General features: G+C 43.0%; 1 protein-coding gene across 1 annotated transcript in view; it reads right to left on the bottom strand.

The window, feature by feature from the left end:
• arfgef3 (ARFGEF family member 3) overlaps positions 1-22,061 on the bottom strand; it is a 48,828-nt gene extending 26,767 nt beyond the window's left edge. Inside the window, exons 1-16 of the mRNA XM_047351204.1 lie at positions 21,569-22,061; positions 18,292-18,343; positions 14,595-14,676; positions 14,365-14,505; positions 14,196-14,264; positions 8,552-8,668; positions 5,826-5,871; positions 4,716-4,800; positions 4,523-4,627; positions 4,228-4,352; positions 3,862-4,109; positions 3,677-3,789; positions 3,388-3,520; positions 2,257-2,843; positions 1,592-1,944; positions 16-182 (exon numbers count right to left, since the gene is read on the bottom strand). Of these exons, the coding sequence (XP_047207160.1) occupies positions 16-182; positions 1,592-1,944; positions 2,257-2,843; positions 3,388-3,520; positions 3,677-3,789; positions 3,862-4,109; positions 4,228-4,352; positions 4,523-4,627; positions 4,716-4,800; positions 5,826-5,871; positions 8,552-8,668; positions 14,196-14,264; positions 14,365-14,505; positions 14,595-14,676; positions 18,292-18,343; positions 21,569-21,653 (2,508 nt within the window). The 5' untranslated portion in view covers positions 21,654-22,061. The remainder of the gene's footprint in view (positions 1-15; positions 183-1,591; positions 1,945-2,256; positions 2,844-3,387; positions 3,521-3,676; positions 3,790-3,861; positions 4,110-4,227; positions 4,353-4,522; positions 4,628-4,715; positions 4,801-5,825; positions 5,872-8,551; positions 8,669-14,195; positions 14,265-14,364; positions 14,506-14,594; positions 14,677-18,291; positions 18,344-21,568) is intronic.
• Positions 22,062-23,027: the final 966 nt, after the last annotated feature.

The following is a 23,027-nucleotide window of genomic DNA, read 5'->3' on the forward strand; positions in this document are numbered from 1 at the left end:
TCTGACTCTGCTCACCAGACTGAGGACTGGGGGGAGCTCTTTCCGTCTATAGTAGTCGCAGTAGCAGAGTTTGAGGTTGAGCAGCAGAGTGTAGTACGACACCAGGTAGAGACCATCTGCGTTCATCAGAGATTGGCAGCTCAGAGAGTCGCTTGCTTCAAAACCTGGAGAGTGAATCCCACCTGAGCATAAAGGACATCCAAAAATCAACACCTAACTTTGCAGAAGCTCAACCAAACATTCAAACCTTTCAGGATTCTGGGTTCTTTACAGATCTGTTGGAGTTGAGTGTTTCTACCCCAATCCGTCTCTGAGGATTCAGAGCTGTTGCCAAATTCATTAATTCAGTAAAGTCCTGACTACAGTTTCAGCTGCTGTGGTTGGAAAACCCCCAACAGGGAATGCTGTTGGCTCTTACGGATCGGGAGTAAAGGCTGAATATAAAACGTTTTATTAAAGGATTCCTGCTTACCATGATGAAGAGAAAACAGCACTGTCACAACATTAGATGATAAAGATGTCTAATCCCAGCAAGATGAAATTATACTGATAAACCTTTAACAGCTTAGTGAGCAGAAAACAGGTTTTTATTTAATTGACCAGAAAATTTACCTGAGAATAAACTGACTTGATTTGAGGATTTCTAAAAGTTTTAAAGTTCAGAAACACAATCCAGTTGGCTGTTTTTTTACAGAGCCAGGTTCTCCAATAATTCGTTATTAATTAATATACATAAGAAGAACCAGAGAGTGAGGAAAGGCCTCTGAAGGAAGTTCGCAACACCATTCCTCTGACAGGCAGACAGACAGACAGGAATGAAAGCAAAACTAAACGTTATATAAAAAAACTTTGAGTATTATCACCTTCTGATGGCAACATGTAATTGTAATGCATCTACAGTGCTTCATGTAGGAGATCTGACAGGTTTAAGAGATCCTTCAGCTAGAGTTTGAACACAAACATTTAGATCTAAAATCTAATGGGAGTGAATTAGAGTCTGGGTGTCTCTCTGGATTCTGGACTGAATTAACAGGAAACAGAAAGTCCTACAGGAAGACACAGTGGGTGAAAGGAGACAAAATACCTTCATTTAATTGCATAAACTGTGGATATGTAGATGAAACTGTGGCTATAAAAGAATTTTTAATCTAAAAGTTAAAGAATATAACACAGAGTCAAGCTGTATTTTTTTTGTATGCATATTTTTAAACTGTGAGAAAAGCACAGTGAAGGAAGGATCATGATCAAAAATAGAAGAGGAAGAAGAACAGGTTGGACTTTTCATTTTTCTTTTTGGTGGATTTATTGGAAAGCAGGATGAAGGAACAGAAAGAAAACAACAAAAAATCCAAAAAGACCAGGAAAAAATGACTTCAATGAAACTGGGAATAACTGGGATGTTTTTAACCATGAGTGTAAAGAGAGGGGATCTAATGAAAACAGATACTTTATTCCATCTACAAATTATAATGAAGTATCGTAACTTAACAGAGAGCTTCTCCAGTCAACACATTCAGAGTCGGTTCTGGTCCAACATTTGAGCCCAAAATTAAATCAACACATTCAATCTCTGCTTATCCCTCCTCCTTACCAGCCTGCAGTCCAGAGCAAAGTGTGGAGCAGAAGTTCTGCAGAGACAGGTCCACGTCCTTGGCAGTGGCCAGTCCCATCAGGCGGGGCAGCAGTGCAGCCAGTGATTGGACGAACAGCCTGGCGCTCTGCTGGTCGGCCTCCTGGTTGCGCAGCAGTTTAAGGGACAGGGCGGCAGTGCGCAGAGAGCGATGACCTGGGCAGTCCCGAGGCGTGTGCTGCTCCTCGTCGACCAGAGAGACGTTGTCGGAACCAATGTCAGACACGTCGGAGCGTCCCGAGTCTTTCTCTGCAGCCATTGAGTACTGATCGCACGAGTCAAACTCTGTCCGAGACAAGTCCTGCTCTTCCATGCTGGAGGACACCAAGAGTCATGATTTAAATAAATAACAACCAGCCAGCTTGGATCTACAAGGGGAGGAACATGTTATTAATATGTCTAGAAACACAAACACAATAATGGCCAATCACTACCCAGTTTGGTTCTGATTGATCAGTTCCAGTGGCCCTGGAAAGTAAGACGTAATCACAAATAGTCTGCGCACAGACACATTAGAATAACATCATTTGGAAAACTGCCACAAGATGAAATTTAGCTTAAAAATCCTGAATATTAAAAGCAAGTGAAATATGTGGATGAAAAACACAAAAATCATGCAGCTGTACCTGAAGTTGCTCTCGCTGTACCTCGACCCTGCTCCATGGTGCGACCTCGTCCTGCAATCCACTGACAGGAAGTTGGTGATGTCAGGGAAGACCAGAGCGTGACTCCTCTGCACCACATCAGGAGGAACAACACCTCCTCTGTCTCCTCCGCCTCTTTCCTTCTCCTCCTGTCCCTCCACCTCCACTGAGCGGCCTCCTCCCTCCTCCCTCTCACCACTCTGAGCTATCTCTCCTATTGGCTCCCGTTGGGTTCTCTCCGGGGTTCCAAAGGAACAAGTCGAGGTGCGAGCGTCCTCGCCGCACTCCACATAAGTGGTGTGTCCCTGACCCAGGCCCAGGTCCCCCATTTCCAAGTCCAAGGTGGTTTGTCCTGTTTCTGTGGTGATGCTGATGCTGATGTCGGGGCTGCGGTCGGTGGTGCCCGCCGTGGCCAAGTTGGAGGAAGAAGAGCTAGGATCCCACTGAGGTTGCTCTGAGGACAGGATGTGTCTCTGCCATCTGAAGTCGGCCTCGTTGATCTCCATGGATTCACGAGTGGACTCCGATCCATCCTTCAGGTCGTCAAGTCGTCTGAGGAGAAAACGAGCCTGCAGGAGAAAACACGGCCACCGTTACTCTTTTAGTAGTGTTGCATCCATTTATCCATGGTCCAAACCCACATATTCTTGCAGGATTACAGCGGGCTGGTATCTATTCTCCAGCAGTCATTGGGGGAGGGGGTACGCCCTGAATGGGTCCATCACAAGGCAACACAGAGACACACAACTATGCTCAAACACACTTGTACCCAAGAGCAATGAAGAGTAACCAGTTAACCTAAAATGTATGTTCTTGGTCTTTGGGAGATCGCCAGAGTACCCAGAGAGAACCCACACATGGGGAGAATATGCATACTCCATGCACAAAGTCACCATGTTGGGATCGAACACATTTTTATTTATTAATAGTACGAGACATTAATTCATTCATTTATTCAATATACATAAAACCAATTAAAAGTAGAATTACTTATATTAACTAAAGGTAATTTCAGTTCAGAAAACTCATCTGCAAACTTCAAGTTGACCGGATGAGTTTCTGAGGGTTCTGGTCGGCCACGCTGCGTGTTCTGCCTGCGTTTTATAAGTCTACCTGCTCAGGCTGCAAGCCGCGACCCTGCGACAGCTCATCCAACGCAGCGAGAAGAGCGCAAGCGCAGGAAACAGAGGCGTAACACGCCTCAATGCCCCCCTTCATACACGCCTCGGTCATCCCGTCCATCACTCTGGAAACAGACAGAATATTCAACCCAAACTAAATTAGGATTTTCATTTTGTTTTCTTAGCTATAATATTTTCTCCAATATTTTCCCATTAGTGAGGCTGTAAATGAAGTTTAATTTTCCTCCATAAACAAAGACGAAAATGAAGATCAAACTGACAGTTTGAGCAGATCCAGGTGGGACTTCCTCTTTGAGAAGGAGCGCTTCCTGGTTTCAGGTTCTGCTACACAAGGCCCAGCAAGGTCGTAGAGGCGCTCGGGGCTGCCAAGAATCTGACAAAGACAGAAAGATGTTACTATTTAATCTATTAATGACCAATGGAGTGACAGATGTAGGGCAAACACCTCTTTCATGATGCGGATGGCCTCGGTTCGGTGCTGGGGGGGTGGGTACAGCAGGATCCTGTGGTACAGTGACTGCAGCACCGGCTTCATCGACTCCACGCAGCTCACCAGGCGCACCAGCTCTGCTGCGATGTAGCACACAGTCCGCACAACAGGCGCGATTCTGGCGGGGGCGCTGGAGGAGCAGCCGGACCCCCTGCCCTGATCGGATACTCCTCCACCAGAGCAGTCCAACTCCTGACTGATTCCTGGGAGAAGAAGCAGAGAGAGGAAAGAAGCTGTGGTGGGGATGGATGTATGGATGGATGTATGGATGGATGGATGGATGGATAGCACCAGTGTTCTCCACATGGGGAGACCAGTTACCTAGGGCGATTCTCTCTGAAAGCCGATCTCTCTCTGGCGCCCCCATGTAGCTGTGGTGAGATGTGATGGTTTTATCATTGACTGGATTTCCCATAATTGCCACCAAGGACGGACACAGCTGCTTCCTGCAGGAAGAAATATTGTCTGTCTTCATGAAGACCTCAGACCACAGTAAAAACTGTTTTCCTGGCATTTTTCCTTCTTTAACTTCCCACATAAGTTTTACTTCTACAAGGATAAATTCCCTTTGGTTGCAACCTGTGAGGAAACATTCAGCAGCTATAGGAAGTCGTACCACACAAGGTCGGTGAAACCTCTGGACAAGTGCATTGTGGGAGGACAGCTGCTGAGCATGGACAGGATGCACTCCAGGTAGAGGAGCTGCAGGAGCTGATTGTTACTGAACGAGCAGAGATGCACATATCAGGAATGCTCGATCTTTCACAAAGAAGAAGTGTGATCGCTGATGGAAGGAGCTGCAGCATTACCTGTCCACCAACTCCAGTTTCTCACAGAAAACAGTCAGAACCATCACCACGTCCTCACACAGAGCCTGGCTGGTGGGGGAAACGTCTGCAAACACAAACCCCAGCAAAGTTAATTCACAACAGCTAATTCATTCAACTTTTAAAATAAGTTATAAAAAACTCATTAATTCTCCTCTAATCTGTTCATTCCTTTTAGAAAAGAAATTAACATTCATGTGGGAGAAGTTTGGCCCTCTGCCCTCAGAGGGATCCATGCATTAACTTTAAGTGTCACCATTTATTGTTTATGTCTTGCATTTAGCAGACGCTTTTATTCCGAGTGACTTACAAACGAGGATACAACAGTGCAGTCAGTATTAAAGCAAACAATAAGCTACTTAGGAGCAAGAACACTAGAGAGGTGATAGAGGTAGAAATAGAGAGCAGGAACAGAGGGAAGAGCAGAAAGAGATTGTGTCCAAGAGTTTGTAGAAGATAGATCCTGTTCTGGTAGCGCTCGGTGGGTCATTCCACAAACGTAGAACGACACACGAAGAGTCTGAATTGTCTCAGCATGGTCTAGGCAGCGCTAGCCGACAATCCCTTGACACCCGGAGTGACCGAGTCGTAACATAAGTCTGAGACCATCATCTCATAGAGAATTTCAGTTTGTCCTGATATTGACAGACTGCTCATTGACGTGGCTTCAAAATGACTTCACATTAGTTTTGCAGCTTTTTCACTAAATTGTTAAATCACAGGTAATATGTATTGACTGGTATTGGTATGGATTTAGATGAACAAAAAAGTACAAGTTGTTCACATTTCTTGAAATTTCAAATAAGAAAAGATTAAATTTTACCCTGCAAGTGGTGCCAAATTACAGCTTAGTATGTTTAAGTTAATAACACCTTTATTTGTCAGATGGTTCTGTGTTTATTCTCAGTCCAATCCATCAGTCCATTTGTCCCTCACACACACCCATACAACAGATCAACAATGAACTGGACACCTAAAGACGGATCATGAAGAAACTACGGACACTGCTCCTTCAGATAATGTTCATTCTTCACTAAATAAGATTCCTCCAGGTTTGTGAGGTGGTGGAAACCGGTGGAGATGCAGATCTACCTTTTCTCTGCAGAGGCAGCGCAGTCACCTCATCTCCTTCAGCTCCCTGCAGAGGAACACAGAACATCAGGGTTGTTCTCAGAGTTTGGTGAAAACGTAGCAAATTTAATTGTTTTATAAATGATTTATGTCAAAATATCAAAAGAAAAACACGGAATGGTCAAAATGCAGAACTAGTGTCCAGAAAACTGAACACATTCTAACTGATTCTACAAGATTTAAGTAGCAACCAGAGGCTACTGCTCAAATGTAAAAACAAACTGGTCTTTATCAGTTACGGCTCTGCAGTAACATCAATATCGGCCAATGTTTGTCATTTTCAACATGTCGGTTTCGGTCTCATAAGGTAAATTAGGCCGATATTAACAACCAATGTTTATTTCCATTTGTGTTTGTGTTTCAGAGAGGAAGGGGTTGACCATGTGGTATCCGTCTGCTCATGTGACAGTGATAGTGATGCAGCACAGGATTGTGGGATGTTGAACTGAAGCAGAGATGTAGGCATTTTCGCACACTGTTGAAAGGGTGGAGACATATATACACTGCTCAAAAAAATAAAGGGAACACTTAAACAACACAATATAACTCCAAGTGAATCAAACTTCTGTGAAATCAAACTGTCCACTTAGGAAGCAACACTGATTGACAATCAATTTCCCATGATGTTGTTCAAATGAAATAAACAACAGGGGGAAATCTTTGGCAATTAGCAAGACTCACTCAATAAAGGAGTGGTTCTGCAGGTGGGGACCACAGACCACTTCTCAGTACCGATGCTTTCTGGCTGATGTTTTGGTCACTTTTGAATGTTGGTGGTGCTTTCACACTCGTGGTAGCATGAGACGGACTCTACAACCCACACAAGTGGCTCAGGTAGTGCAGCTCATCCAGGATGAACCATCAATGCCAGCTGTGGCAAGAAGGTTTGCTGTGTCTGTCAGCGTAGTGTCCAGAGCCTGGAGGCGCTACCAGGAGACAGGCCAGTACACCAGGAGACGTGGAGGAGGCTGTAGGAGGGCAACAACCCAGCAGCAGGACCGCTACCTCCGTCTTTGTGCAAGGAGGAACAGGAGGAGCACTGCCAGAGCCCTGCAAAATGACCTCCAGCAGGCCACAAATGTGCATGTGTCTGCACAAATGGTTAGAAACCGACTCCATGAGGATGGTATGAGGGCCCGACGTCCACAAATGGGGGTTGTGCTCACAGCCCAACACCGTGCAGGACGCTTGGCATTTGCCAGAGAACACCAGGATTTGCAAATTCGCCACCAGCGCCCTGTGGTCTTCACAGATGAAAGCAGGTTCACACTGAGCACATGTGACAGACGTGACAGAGTCTGGAGACACCGTGGAGAGCGATCTGCTGCCTGCAACATCCTTCAGCATGACCGGTTTGGCAGTGGGTCAGTAAAGGTGTGGGGTGGCATTTCTTTCTCCATGAGCTCGCCAGAGGTAGCCTGACTGCCATTAGGTACCGAGATGAGATCCTCAGACCCCTTGTGAGACCATATGCTGGTGTGGTTGGCCCTGGGTTCCTCCTAATGCAGGACAATGCTAGACCTCATGTGGCTGGAGTGTGTCAGCAGTTCCTGCAAGATGAAGACATTGAAGCTATGGACTGGCCCGCCCGTTCCTCAGACCTGAATCCGATTGAGAACATCTGGGACATCATGTCTCGCTCCATCCACCAACGTCACGTTGCACCACAGACTGTCCAGGAGTTGGCGGATGCTTTAGTCCAGGTCTGGGAGGAGATCCCTCATGAGACCATCTGCCGTCTCATCAGGAGCATCTCCAGGCGTTGTAGGGAGGTCATACAGACACGTGGAGGTCACACACAATACTGAGCCTCATTTTGACTTGTTTTAAGGACATTACATCAAAGTTGGATCAGCCTCTAGTGTGTTTTTCCACTTTAATTTTGTGTGTGACTCCAAATCCAGGCCTCCATTGGTTAATAAATTTGATTTCCATTGATGATTTTTGTGTGATTTTGTTGTCAGAACATTCAACTTTGTACAAAACAAAGTATTCAATGAGAATATTTCATTCATTCAGATCTATGATGTGTTATTTTTTTGAGCAGTGTACAATTTCATTAAATATCGGTTATTGGCCATAACAACAACATTAATATCGGATATCGACCCAAATTTTTACTTTGGTGCATCTTTAAAAATTATATACAGCAAAAACTCTGTTCTGACATAAAACTAAGTGGCAGCCAGGCAATAAAGGTCAACTTGATTGATTAACTGAACATCATTAGTAAATGATGTTCAGTAAATGCTGCCCCTGCAGAGGTTTTGACAATTTGCAGTTTACCAACACCAGAATGAAAATACATCAACAGTGATCTTAGAGAACCAGCTGTTGCTGCCTCATCAATGTAGAAAAAATGATAAAATATTTTCCATTTGGCTGCTGTCTGGAAAAAACAACTCAAACCATGTCAAGCACGGAGGAGGAGGGTTAATGATCTGGGTCCCTGGTATTTATTGACTGGACCATGAACTCCTCCGTTTACCAGAGTATTCTAGTTAAATCTAAGGTCATCTGCATAAATAGTAATGATTATGCTGCTGTATGTAGAACATTAGGGCTGACGGAGGATTTACTGTTAATGAAGATGGAAGAAGAGGGTTTAAACTTTAAGATCCTCACTGCTCACTTTGTTGTCAATGTGTCTTTTAAATGTAAACATGTGTGTGTGTGTCCACTCTGACCTCTTGTCTGTGGCGCAGCTGCAGTGTCAGGTCTCCCAGTATCTGACTCAGGGTGGCCCTCACAGCTGTGTTGATGCTGCGCTGGTGACAGCTGGACATGTAGGTCTCAATACACACCTGCACACGCACACACACACACACACACACACACACACACACACACACACCCCATCAGTGGGTGATTTTTTAATTTAATTTTACACAGAACAGAACAGCAGTGACGCAGGGCATCCAGCGGGAGCAGCTCAAAGATACGCTGAACTGTCGGGGAGATTTATGGGAAGCTTTCGTGGCATCACCGGTTGCCATGGTGACCAGACTGAGGAGTGGCATAAACCAGTGATGTGTTGTCAGTCTGTAGGACATCGTGTGGTCAGATTAAAAGGTCACACTCTGTGGATGTTAAGCAGTAATGCAGCACAGAGACACAAAGCCTGCACATCCATGTTTGCACCGTCTCCAGTTTTCATCTAATTTAGATTCAAGTGGAGCTCGTAAAAATGACAACATGACATGTCTTCCAACAGATGCAGTCCGAAAGGAGCAAGGAGTGCAGAAAAAGGAGCTCTAGCTAAACTGACTACAGACATGTTTTAGAAGGTTTGGTCCAAACAGATCTGCATCTGCAAACAAAGTGCTAAGAGATACAAGACATACGTCTGGATTAAATTAAATATAAAACAGCTTATCAAGGTACAGATACCTAAAGAACTACACTAAAACAGTTGCATTACCGTCATTTAGGACAAAGCCAAAAAATAATCAAGGGAAAGAACCACAACTGTTCTAAGACAGATACCAGACCCAGAACTTTGTAACCTCAGTAATTTCACAATCTGCAGCAGTTTTGGAAACTTTGCAGAGAACCAAGAGGAATGTTTGCCTATACACCCTTCCTGTTACTGTCTCAGTATTCATTTCTACTTTTAGAGAAAGTTTTTCAGAGCTTCTGAGGGGCTGAGGATTCATATGGAGGTTTGCAGAACCTTGAAACATATATGGGTTAAAGGTTATATTCCAGGAAAAGGCCAACGGCATCAGAGAAACTTATTTTACCAAAACACTTTTCAATTCAGTTCAACTTACTTACAGTGATCGATTCTCAACAAACTTACTTTAACTAAGCCTTTATTATTGTCTATATGATGAAATAATAAAATTCTTAGAGTGGATCCATTATATCAACCTAAAAAAAGATTTGCACTGAAGGAAACATTGATAACAGCAGGAAGATGGAGCCTCATGTGTCAGATGAACAAAGCCTGAAATCAGCTAATTAGACTCAGATTTAAAGCCTCTGCAGCTGCTGGGTCCTTTTACACCTAATCAATGAAAAATCAATACATCCTCCAACATCTGACCTCACAGCTCCACTGACTCTGCAATCCTCTAAGGTTCAGGACAGATTTAAGGTTTTCTCCGGGTAGTCAGGATCACCACACGTGTTTAAGGTTGTTTAAGGTTTCCCCCAGGTTGTATTCCAGTTTATAACAGTTTGAAACTATAACTGGAGACGGTCACAGATAGTCGTCATGGACTAGACGTTGGGTAACATGAAACCCATGGAGGTGTTTGAGCATCGGTGGTTTTGCAGTCATCCATCCGCTTATCATTGTATGGTCACAGGATAGCTGGTGCCAACACAGAACATCAGTGATGCACACACACACAAACACACACACACACACACACACATAACGTAAGGGTAATTTAAATACCCAAATAACAGTCATGTTTTTTGCTGTGGGAGGAAGCTGGAGTACCTGGAGAAAACCCATGCATGCACAGGGAGAACGAGATTCCGGCACCGTGCTAATCTGTGATCAACTTCAGAGCGGATGTGGTGGAAACTCATGTATTTATCATGTAGGAACTGAGACGGGAAATAAAGTGTGGAAGGAATAAAACTCTTCCTGATCTCAGAGGAACCCTGCATATAATAGATGAGTTTTGTTAGCAGCCACTTAGTCTAGAACCACAGACAGGTTTTTCTTTTCTTTTCTTTAAATCAGGATACAAATACCTTCTGTACATAAAACTGAAACAAATGCCTTCATTTCTAAAATAGGTTTCCTGATGCTCACACTGAAGGTTAGTCTGTGTTTACCTAATAATGCTGACTGGAGCTGCTTCTGTTAATGTAAGGAGACCAAAAGGAAGCAGAAGCTGAGGCTAAAACAAAAACAATTATCTAAAGGTTGATGCGAGTAATAAAACTGATTTAATGGCCCTATTCTTTCCCAGTAGGTGGAAAAAATACAGGTCCTTCTCAAAATATTAGCATATTGTGATAAAGTTCATTATTTTCCATAATGTCATGATGAAAATTTAACATTCATATATTTTAGATTCATTGCACACTAACTGAAATATTTCAGGTCTTTTATTGTCTTAATATGGATGATTTTGGCATACAGGTCATGAAAACCCAAAATTCCTATCTCACAAAATTAGCATATCATTAAAAGGGTCTCTAAACGAGCTATGAACCTAATCATCTGAATCAACGAGTTAACTCTAAACACCTGCAAAAGATTCCTGAGGCCTTTAAAACTCCCAGCCTGGTTCATCACTCAAAACCCCAATCATGGGTAAGACTGCTGACCTGACTGCTGTCCAGAAGGCCACTATTGACACCCTCAAGCAAGAGGGTAAGACACAGAAAGAAATTTCTGAACGAATAGGCTGTTCCCAGAGTGCTGTATCAAGGCACCTCAGTGGGAAGTCTGTGGGAAGGAAAAAGTGTGGCAGAAAACGCTGCACAATGAGAAGAGGTGACCGGACCCTGAGGAAGATTGTGGAGAAGGGCCGATTCCAGACCTTGGGGGACCTGCGGAAGCAGTGGACTGAGTCTGGAGTAGAAACATCCAGAGCCACCGTGCACAGGCGTGTGCAGGAAATGGGCTACAGGTGCCGCATTCCCCAGGTCAAGCCACTTTTGAACCAGAAACAGCGGCAGAAGCGCCTGACCTGGGCTACAGAGAAGCAGCACTGGACTGTTGCTCAGTGGTCCAAAGTACCTTTTTCGGATGAAAGCAAATTCTGCATGTCATTCAGAAATCAAGGTGCCAGAGTCTGGAGGAAGACTGGGGAGAAGGAAATGCCAAAATGCCAGAAGTCCAGTGTCAAGTACCCACAGTCAGTGATGGTCTGGGGTGCCGTGTCAGCTGCTGGTGTTGGTCCACTGTGTTTTATCAAGGGCAGGGTCAATGCAGCTAGCTGTCAGGAGATTTTGGAGCACTTCATGCTTCCATCTGCTGAAAAGCTTTATGGAGATGAAGATTTCATTTTTCAGCACGACCTGGCACCTGCTCACAGTGCCAAAACCACTGGTAAATGGTTTACTGACCATGGTATCACTGTGCTCAATTGGCCTGCCAACTCTCCTGACCTGAACCCCATAGAGAATCTGTGGGATATTGTGAAGAGAACGTTGAGAGACTCAAGACCCAACACTCTGGATGAGCTAAAGGCCGCTATCGAAGCATCCTGGGCCTCCATAAGACCTCAGCAGTGCCACAGGCTGATTGCCTCCATGCCACGCCGCATTGAAGCAGTCATTTCTGCAAAAGGATTCCCGACCAAGTATTGAGTGCATAACTGTACATGATTATTTGAAGATTGACGTTTTTTGTATTAAAAACACTTTTCTTTTATTGGTCGGATGAAATATGCTAATTTTGTGAGATAGGAATTTTGGGTTTTCATGAGCTGTATGCCAAAATCATCCGTATTAAGACAATAAAAGACCTGAAATATTTCAGTTAGTGTGCAATGAATCTAAAATATATGAATGTTAAATTTTCATCATGACATTATGGAAAATAATGAACTTTATCATAATATGCTAATATTTTGAGAAGGACCTGTATACACGATTTGCCTCTCTTTTCTCTATGTGGCGCAACAGTAGAGGTCTTAAGACAGCATCGGAAAACTTATAATTCATGTAAGTCAGGTTTAAATGTTTTCTGCAGAAAACCTGCATCACCTCACACCTGAACCACTTTCAGACTGAAATTACTTTTTTTTTCATCTTTGAACCTGATTTTAATAAACCTCAACATGTACTCAGGAGGTGACCAGATGTAGGATTTATTCAGCTGTAATTTTTTTTACATGAACTCTAATCAGTTAATAAACTGAAGATGTAAAATAGTTCAACGCTGAATAAACCCCTGAGCATTGCCATGTTAGCCTGGCTGTTACAGTTAATGGAGATGTGCTGACAGCATTCACCATCGTTCTGAGTTGTGACCAAACACAAACAGAACCAGACACCCTCTCTGACAGCAGATGGTCAGGCCCGGCAGCTCTGAATGCATTAACACATCAACATGAGCAGGTTTTATGAGCTGTTAATGGCAGCAAACATCTCCTGGGTACTGCAGCACAGACGTGACGTTACAAAGAAACACTCCCCAACCTCCAAACATTCACACAAAGGAGCATTTATCGGGTTTATTAGCATTGAGTGATGCATTCTTTAGAGTCGGAGCAAAAAAACATCAGAGGTAAAGGTTATACAGCAACAAAAGTTTCATTGTTTAGTCAAAACTTTGTGATATTTGAGTTTCAACAGCTGCAGGACTCAGGATGTGATTTTTAATCCAACATGTGGGGGATAAGACCCTGAGACACCATGCAGAGACCTGAATCATCTCTGAACACTGAAAGCTCCTCCGGTTTCTGGGAAACGTTCATGCTGGTAAAACTATGAACTAAAGTCAGCATGTTGGAGGAGCAGATTGTTGAGTTTTCCATAACAAGTGTGGTTCAAGTCTCCCATCTGTAAGAGATTCTAGTTTTCCTTTTACTTTCACAAAGTTTGATTGAAGGAACATCTTCAGGACCCGGGGTGTTTTTGGGCAGCCATTCCTCGGTCCCTGTTGTTTCAATTCCAGGAACGTGAACCAAATATTTTACTTTACCCCAGAAAATGTCCCAGCAAGAGAGCAGTACTTCAGTGGGATGTGTGGTATTTCCAGCCTTCTGTGTCAGACGTAAATCAGCTTAGAGTTTCAGCTAATATTAAAGTCATGACATTAATTACAGACTTCTTTGTTTGCGGTCTGTGGCAGCACACATTTTATTATATTAATGTCTGATTGTTCAACATAATTCCTTCATTCATCGGAGTGACTTCTGTGAAAGAATCATGTGAACCAGACCTTTTCTTCCTCTGCTGCAACAGATGCTTGTAAACAGAAATCCACTTTTCCCCAAGTTCTGGTTGATTTAATGATGCTTTACAATATAACCCCTATAAAACAAAGATACCACCTTCATCATGTTGTACTTGGATTCTGTCAGAGGAAAACGCTTCTGTTTGCTGCTGCAGAGGAGAGAAACATCAGAAACTCAGCTTCTACCCTGAAGCTCAGAGTTCAGCAGAGAAACAACAGACCTGGACTGAAACAAAATCTTTTCCAATAAAGTTCTAACTGGTCCAGTTTAGGCAGAAAAATAAACCCTTAAAGCTGGCAGAGATATTAGTATTTGCAGCACTGAGCAACAACACAGAGAAGACCGAAAAACAAATCTGAAAGGCCTGATTGAGCCGGGTCCTGATCTGGTGCAAACAGTAAAAACGTCAGAGATCCAAATGGTTACATGATGAGTAAACTTGAAATGATTGTTTTACCTGAGCGATCCTCAGGATGGAGTCTCCATTAATGTCAAAGTTCGGAGAGTAGGTGATGCAGAGCAGGACCTGCAAACAGAGATAAATCCTTCTGATGTTCTGCAGAAGAAGTGAGAAAAGGAACTTCTGGAAGGTCAGAGGTCATTCCTTGCTGTTTGTTAGTCCTTACCTTCATGACTTCCACCTGCAGGTCTTCATGCAGGGATGGAGTGACTCTGATGGCCTCCAACATCTGGCTAAGCAGCTGTTTCTCCAGAACCTCCACCTCCAAGCCAACACCACCCACAAACCTGTCGTCACACAGGAATTTCTGCTCGTAGACAAGGACAGAATTCACACATTAGGTGGAATCAGAAAGGTTCACGTAGTGAAGATCAGAACCGGTTTATCTTTAGGTACCTGCATGCCAGAGAGCGCCGTCTGTCCTAGTTTGGCGTTTTTGGACTCCAGAGCCATCTGCAGTGGCAGCAGGCAGCGCTCTCTGCACAGAAGAACAGAAATGGTGATGTTACATACATGGAATATTAATGAAGGCATAGATGCACCAATAAATACGTATCTAGCAAGAAAGAGTCCAACCAGGAAACATGGAAGCAGTAATTAGGTGTTTGCATCTGTTATACAGTTAGAACATCCTGGCTGATAAAATTCTGGTTCAGCCTGTGAAGATCCTTCTCTTTGATGAATAATATACCCCAGCTGAGGATGAAATTATTTATCTGACCTTTGATTTTTCCCATTTATCCAACCGCTGAGTCATGGTTGGATGAGGTAAGAAGAGAAGAAATCAATACGTTTATTTCTGTCACCATAAAGTTACATAGACAGACTTAAATGAGTGAATTAAATTCCACTAAAAAAGCTCCAGATCGGGTAAGGAACAGCTTCTTGGGTCTTAATAATCAGCTCCAGATTTGTACATTACCATGAAAGACAGAAATCAGCTCCATTTTGATCATTTCTTATTTTTTCGTTAATCTACAGATGAAACTATTAACTATTAAAAAACAGATGTAACTGAAAAAACATTCTCTAAATGTGTAATCAAGATAAAATCACAAACCAGAAAAGATTTACATATTTCTATGACGGTACATCTTGATAAATAAAGACAAAAAACCTCAATAAAAACATGTAAAAAAACCAGTTCATCTGTGAGTCACTAAGGTATCACTCTGGTTTCTCAAGAATTCATGGAAAATTAAATAAGAATTTGGAAACAAAAAAACTATTTTCCTACATATACATATTCTGACAGTGTGAAAGGTCAGTGGTGGTCAGCAGACAGAGAGGATGCCTCAGCAGACAGTGTGAGCTTTGACAGGGTCACGTTGTGGGTTTGCAGAAGGTCAGGTGCAACGTGTGAGACAATCAGATTTCACAAAGATCAGATGTTAACACCAAGAGGTAGATAAGGGTCTCAACATACATGAAGGTTCAACCACATTAAGGAAAGATCTAAGCTGGTGACTTCCTGCATCCACGTCAGACACCATCCTGGTACAGCCTGTCTACACTCGTCCAGCCACGGCACATATCTGCATTTCCTGTGTGCTTCATGTTGGGGTCCTCCAGAGTTCTCCAGGCCGTTTTTCACCAGTTTAACCTGAGGGATCAGCTTAGAGATCAGTGACTCTGTTCTCTGCAAAATTACTGCTTGGAACCCAGATCTGAAGAACATTCAGGAATAAAGATGCACTACTAGGAGGATGGAAGCCCAAACAGCGACCTGTATGTTCTCCACTTTTTTACCCTCACTGTAATCATTGCAGTTCAGCCAATAACGTTTTTAGCACGACTGGTTTCATTCCATTTCCATCCATTTTGTCTCTGCTTGTCCCTTCGCTCACTGTATTGTGTAATAATGCAATAAAAATAAAGATTGGTTGATTTATTGATTGGGTGCTAAAACCCTTTCAGTCATTGACCAAATATTAATGTTTGCTTCAACGGGCAGCTCAGCTCACAGTCCTGCTCTGGGAAAGACTTCTGGTCGCTAGTCGCATTAAAATGTTCTGAGATTCAACTCAAATATTAAAAAAACTTCACTTTTTTTAAACTAAAAACTTTCTCAGAGAAAATGTAGTTGAATGCTGGGTCAGTTATGTAACAAATGTGTCTGATTCCCGTCTTCAATGACTCTCTTTGTCTTGTTGTGTTTCCTCCAGTCGCTCGAACTGCATCTCCATGTCTTTATTCGTGGTTGATTGAGTCTCTGTCTGCTGCTGATGGATCCTGGGCTGAACCGTCTCAGCTCCACGGCTTCAAATGGGTCGCAGGGAGCATCAGAGCGCAGGACAGTTAAATCAATCCAGTGTTTTAATGAGCATGAAGAAAGAAAACTGAGCCACAGGGAGAACAAGAAGGGGATCCGACCCAGAAACCAGAGATAAAACTGGCAGAAACTTTAAACAAAAAACTGGTGGCTTAATGTGCAAAGATCACAATTAGATCAATCAAGATGATTCCAGAGCACATTTCAGTCCAACCGCTGCTTCATGCTCACTGTCTGTTTTCAGAAGGTTTCATTCATTCTGATGATGAAGAGCTGCACTAATTACTAAGAGATTAACATCAATGTTTCATCTGATCAGCTCTCATAAAACCACAGAAGCTAAACATGAATAAGTCAGTTTGCTTCATTTCAGAAGTCCAACAGCTCCACTTCTTCTTCTATCATCTGGATGTGGGGGCACCACAGCAGATCTTGTGCCTCCATCTCACCCTGTCTCCAGCTTCTTCTTTTTCCACACATTCTCCAACTCTCCTTCACTACCTCCACAAACCTTTTCTGCTATTTTTCTCTTTTCCTCCTTCCTGGCATCTCCATATCCAACATCCTTTGTCCGATATGTCCTCCTTCTCCCCTCTCCAGCCCTGACACTGGTCCCTGTCTGCTCCATCTTCTTCACCACTAACTGAACCTAACTACTAAAACTCATCCAGTTTCAGTACCTTTAGGACTTCTTGTTACTAACTGGTTCAGACGTTCTCACTGCTTGTTCTCAACATATCTTCTGGGCAGAACGTCTTCTTGCTTGGGATCAAACAACTGTACGATGGGTACAATGAGGACTTCCCAGGAGTTCTGCACTGGAGATGAAGCATGAAGCGTCCTGGTCACAGCGTACCTTTTAAACCTCTGGTTCCTGGGTGGAGCATTGTTGAAGCTGGAGTTTCTGCACTATCCAGACTTTACCAGGAAAACCACTTTAACAACTGGAGTCTTTGTAAAATAGTGTTTGCAGGTGTCAAATCGGTTCAAATTAAACACCTCAAAGATGCTATGCTACAAACACAAGTTCTTTATTGTAAATTATTCTATTTTTGGGATGACATAAAAATTTCCTCATTTTTCCAAACAGTTTTTTCTATATTTCCTGCTTTTTTCGAATATCCAGACAAAGCAAATAATGACCCATAATTACACCTCAGTTACCAGATGATGCATCACATACAGCACCTGAGTTAGTTGGACCAGGTAGCATTCATTAGTAAAACATTCTGTTTTCATATTCAGATACTAAACAGACATTTAAACGGATTCCAGTTTGCAAACGTTCCTCAAATGTTCAGGAAGCGTTTAGGAAAACCTTCAGCCTAACAGGCTCTAGTTTTATTTTACTGCTCAGTTCAATATTTGCATTATCAGCTGAGTAATTCCAGGATCATTTAAATCCATTCAAATCAGACCACTACAGTTTAATGGTGAGGGAGACCAGAGTACGGCAGGCTGTGACATGGAGAAAGCTGTCAGGAAATGTTTCCTGTCTCCCAACAGGAACAGGTGGATAGGCGGAATGGAAAACCACTTTTCCGAGCAGACTATCAGAGAATTGGGCCAATAAACCATGTAGGAGCATTCTTGGACCTTCTTCTTCAAATGTTCATGTTTAGCCAAAAACTAAAAAAACATGGTCAGAGTTAATTATTGTACCATACAGACCACACTTTACTGAATACCAGAGGTAACACAGGATGTTGCCATTTAATAGATTTCTCCACATTTCCAGACATTATGGTTGGATGCTGAAGAATCAAAATAATCAGATGGGACATGAGCTGAAAGAATGAAAGAACGAATAAATTAACTTACCGAAGCTGTGAAGGAGAAATCTTGGCTGATCCCTTCTGAGACTCCAGAGTTTCTGGAAAATATCAAACAAAAAGCAGGGAATTCATGTGATTGAAAGAGTTAATAGATGTGCAGCATTCCTCAAAAGTGTTTATGATGAATCATTTGAAAATATTCATTTTTTTCCATGTTTCTTTAAGTAAAGTAAAAAAGTCCGACAGCTTTCTAAGCTCAAACATGAAAATGCGTCTTTCTGACAGTTTCATCTGCAGGTTATCATGTTGCAGGCCTCTGCTTGAGAACCTCCTTCAGCAGCAGTAACTCTCAGCAGTGGTTTTCTGTCTGATTTTAACAGTCTCTCACGTCTGTGGAGGAATAATCGTCCACTCTTCTGTCCAATAGTGCTTCAGTTCATTGTGTTGTGCATATATTCTTCTCTAAACATCCCTCTGAAGGTCCCACAACAGCGTTTCAATCAGGTTAAAGCCTGGACTTTAACTGGACCGTTACAACATCGGGAGTATTTTCTTGATGGACGTAAATGTATGTAATCTTTCTGTGAGTAGGTCGAGGGACCTTAAATAATAATAAAACCCTTCCAGGACTTATGGCCAGACACTGATTATTCTGTGACATCATTGCTGATGTCTCTCCTCCTTGGTACAAAGTTAAACTGCTGACTGAAAGTGTTCAGTTTTACAGAACAGCATCTCTCTGCTGCGTTACCTGTTAATTTCTGCGGGTTAACTTCTTGTTACATTGAATCAAAGTACATGCAGGTGTCATGTTTTATTTATTCTGCAGATGTTTCAACATTATTTTCAAAACCCCTGAAATGCAAGACCTCACAGCTGAAACTGGGTATGTTTTGTTACCATGACTGTGTCCAGTCTGGGCATGCTCAGTAGGGCTCTTATGTGCCCTTGCACAGCATTTTTGCTCATAGGAGAACATGATTCTCCCTCCGTCAGCACAACCTGAACCTTTACTTGCCGTCCCAGGGAGCTTCACTTGTCACCCACCTTTCTCCAAAAAGGTCATTCCTATGGCTACTAATGCTAACAGCATCTGCACCAACATCAGAGGAAACCACTTCCTCCATGCAGTTCCATGGTGTTTCTCAGAGATCAACTGGGATGGTTTCTGAGCATCACAGCTGTTTCACAACAAGCATCACACACACAAATACTGCTGCAAAGATGAAACTCATTCATCAGGCTGCTTCATTTAGACTTACATTTAGAAATGTGACTCAGCTGCTGAACAGAACAAACCACAGGTTCCAATCAAACATGTTTTCAAGCATAAATGGAGCCTTCATTGAGGGAAGTGACTGCAGAAAACAATCCCAAACATATGATCCGTTTTTAGGGTTTGGAAACATCACCAGTAAGAGTGTGTTGTGACTAAGGTCTGACTAAATTTTTAATCTCAGTATAATGTAAACAAAGGGATACTATCCATCCTTACTACAGGGGCATTACAGTTCATTTTTAGTTAGGACTTAATATGTAAAATATTCTAACTTACAAGACACAAAAGGAAAACTATAGTAATAACGGGTTCTATTTAATTTCAGTCCATCCATCCATTGTCTATGCTTTCCCAAATGGGGTCACAGGGGAGGTGGTGCCTGTCCAGGGGGTCATTGGGTACAACTTGGACAGGTTGCAAGTCCGTCACAAGGCAGCCCAGAGACACACCGGACAGACAACCATGCATACATACACTCATACCTAAGGGAAATTTAGAAAGACCAGTTAACAGTCAGTTTCTGGACGGTGGGAGGAGGCTAGAGTACCTGGAGAGAACCCACACATGAGAACTCTGTGCAGAAAGACCCAGGCTGGGTTTAAAACCATGGATCTTCTTACTGCAAGGCAACAGTGCTACCGACTGTGCCACTGTGCAGCCCTCAATTCAATTTAGTTTCTTTATAAATCGCAGAGTAACCACAAATATCCTCTCAAGGAAGTAAAAAAATAAAAAATAAAAAATAAACTTAATCTAATCAAACACGCTCTATTAAAGACAGTCCAAAACATCCTGAGTCATTAAATAATACAATCGGGTCCAGTTTATTATTCAAACTAGTTAAAAAATGTTCTATCTAAGGAAATCCAGCAGACTGCATCGAGTCACTGACGTGCAGCAAACCCTCATGCTGAGCATGCATTTAGAGACCATGGAAAGGAAAACTCCCCCTCAACGGGAAGAACCCTCCAGCAGAACCAGAACCAGGCTAAGTGTGAGCGACCACCAGGCACGACCGACTGGGGGTTTGAGAGAACAGAGCAGAGACACACAAAGAACACAGAAACACTGATCCAAGAGTACTTTCTATGTGAAAGAAAACATGAAATGTTAAAAGGCATTAGTACCTCCCACACTGCCAAACACCCTAACTAACATCCAGCTGGAGGTCAGAATCCAGAGAGATTTGCTCAGTCAGTTTGTTGTTGCTACCAATACAAGCCAATAACTCTGCATTTCATAGAAACAGTAAAACAACATGTTTACTGACAGAGCTCACACAGTACTCTGTGTGTAACTTAATGATACTATCAGAAGAGCAAATAAACAGGCTGGGACCACAGCTAGCAGCACACTGTATGAGCAAGGCAGCCATGTTGGAGTTTATCCAAAACCTTCAACTTTCCAGGTGGAGATTTCAGGGGGTGTACCAGGTTACATTTCTAACATGGAATGAATCTTCATTTAAATAGGAAATATCTACAGAAATTTGTTGATTTAAGCTGGTGAAACTGGTTTATACTTTTTACTGAATTTTAAAGTGTCCAATTGAACTTGTTAACCTCCCTTGCACAGCGCCCCCAGAGGACGTTGGTTGCAATTTGGAGCAACAGATGTCACCTGTATTGTTTTCTTACTTAGGGGAAGCTGAGTTATAGAGCACAGTGCTCAGCAGTCAACTTTGTCCCGAAAACTGAATATTCATGCATGACTTGAGATGTTCACCACGTCAGCAGATCCACCAGACACCTTTAAGGAACCATGCCCTCTATATGTTTGGAAACCACCTCATCTAGAAACTGCAACCAGTTTCAGTTCCAGGTGGGAGTTTTTCTGTGGTGTAAAAACAATAAACCAGCTTCTGATCATGAAGACGTGGCTTCTCCTCCTAACCCTGACAGTCATGGATTTCCCTACAGATTCCTGGTGTTTACAGCTCCGTATTCCCTCTGACAGACCCTGATTCATCAGACTCATTTAGAAGAGCTGTTTCCTACAGACCAGCAGGTGAACCAGGACGCAGTTTATCCTCACGCACACTCACCGCAGGCGCACACGCACGCATCTCGGACGGCTTTGTGTTTGTGTCCCGACGCGTCTTTCTGCAGCTTCCTGAGGATTTCCTCCATGCTGAATCCACGGCCGTGACTAATCAGTGGGAGTAGGCCTGGGTGGGTCGGTGAGTGGGCTTTTTAAGGGTGCAGTAACAGTGACAGCATCCCTCAACCCTCCTGCTGCTGGTGGTGGTCCTGCTGAGGATGATGCTGCTGCTGCTGCTGCTGATGATGATGATTCATTCCCAACCAGCAGCCAATGATGTCAGGCCAGCCGACAATCCTGACAGGGTGGGAATTAACAGAAAGGGTCCGGGTTTCTGGTCCCAGATCGGAACCGATCACCTTCCAGTTGATAATCGATATTCAGCAGCTGTCAGCCATTCTCCTCTATAAATAAAATCTGGTAAATAAATCCTCTTCGCTCCTGTTCGTTACTCGTTTACTCCTCTTGTTTGCTGCGTTTTAAAAATCCGGTCCAGTTAATCCTGCTCCTCACGGAAACCAGATCCGGCTCCAGCATCCTTCAAACCTGAGCGTCATCACTGACGTCCTCCAAAACAGGCAGGTTCCTGCCCTACCTGGCAACCCAGTATTTACCCTGGACGTGGGTAGGACTCAAAGCGCGGCGCACGGAACACCGGAGCGGCATCGCTGGGACACAGACAGGAAGCTGCGAGCTGATCCCAATCTCTCTGCTTCACGATAAAAGCATCACAGGAAACAGTAACTTCTGAGCTTCAAACATATTGTCTGGAATTACACCTGGTGTTAAAAAGGTTATTACGGCCGTTCTAATGTATTCTGACCAAACCCAGGGATCCAAAGGCAGCAGAATATCTGCCTGATATTAAAACACACTGAGGAAAACTTCACTGGCCGTCCGTTAACTCTTACATTACTCCTCACCTCTCATCAACTCTTTTATTTGGCACCCAAAGGACAATCCTCAGTCAGAGATCAGTTGTAGTTTCCACAAGTTTATTAAAACCAATCTGAATTCAGAGAGGAGACGTCACACTGACACTGCTACCTGGAAACATCTGTGTTGTCTGACTAAAGCGTTACATTACATTTTATACCCCACGCTGACATGCAGCACACATACACAATCATTGTGTCTGTGGATGTCTCCCCAGCAACAGAGATACATTTCATCATTTAATTAACGAATTGTTTCCAACACGTCTTCAGTGAGAGGAGCAGCACACCTCCCTACATACACTGCTGGCTCCTCATGATACAGACAGAAAACACCTGCAACCTTTAACCTTGAATAATAAACACTCATTGTGTGATCACACTAGGAGCTACTGTTTAAGGATTTTTCTAACTCTCAAAAGCATAACTAAAACTCCTAATAATAATCAATCTATAAGCAGCAAAGTCCCAAATATATCTTAGTTTTAGCTACTAATGATAAGGCATTTATATTTCCACAATTCCCCC

The sequence above is a fragment of the Girardinichthys multiradiatus genome, chromosome 22, assembly GCF_021462225.1.
Source record: "Girardinichthys multiradiatus isolate DD_20200921_A chromosome 22, DD_fGirMul_XY1, whole genome shotgun sequence".
NCBI classification, from domain to species: domain Eukaryota; kingdom Metazoa; phylum Chordata; class Actinopteri; order Cyprinodontiformes; family Goodeidae; genus Girardinichthys; species Girardinichthys multiradiatus.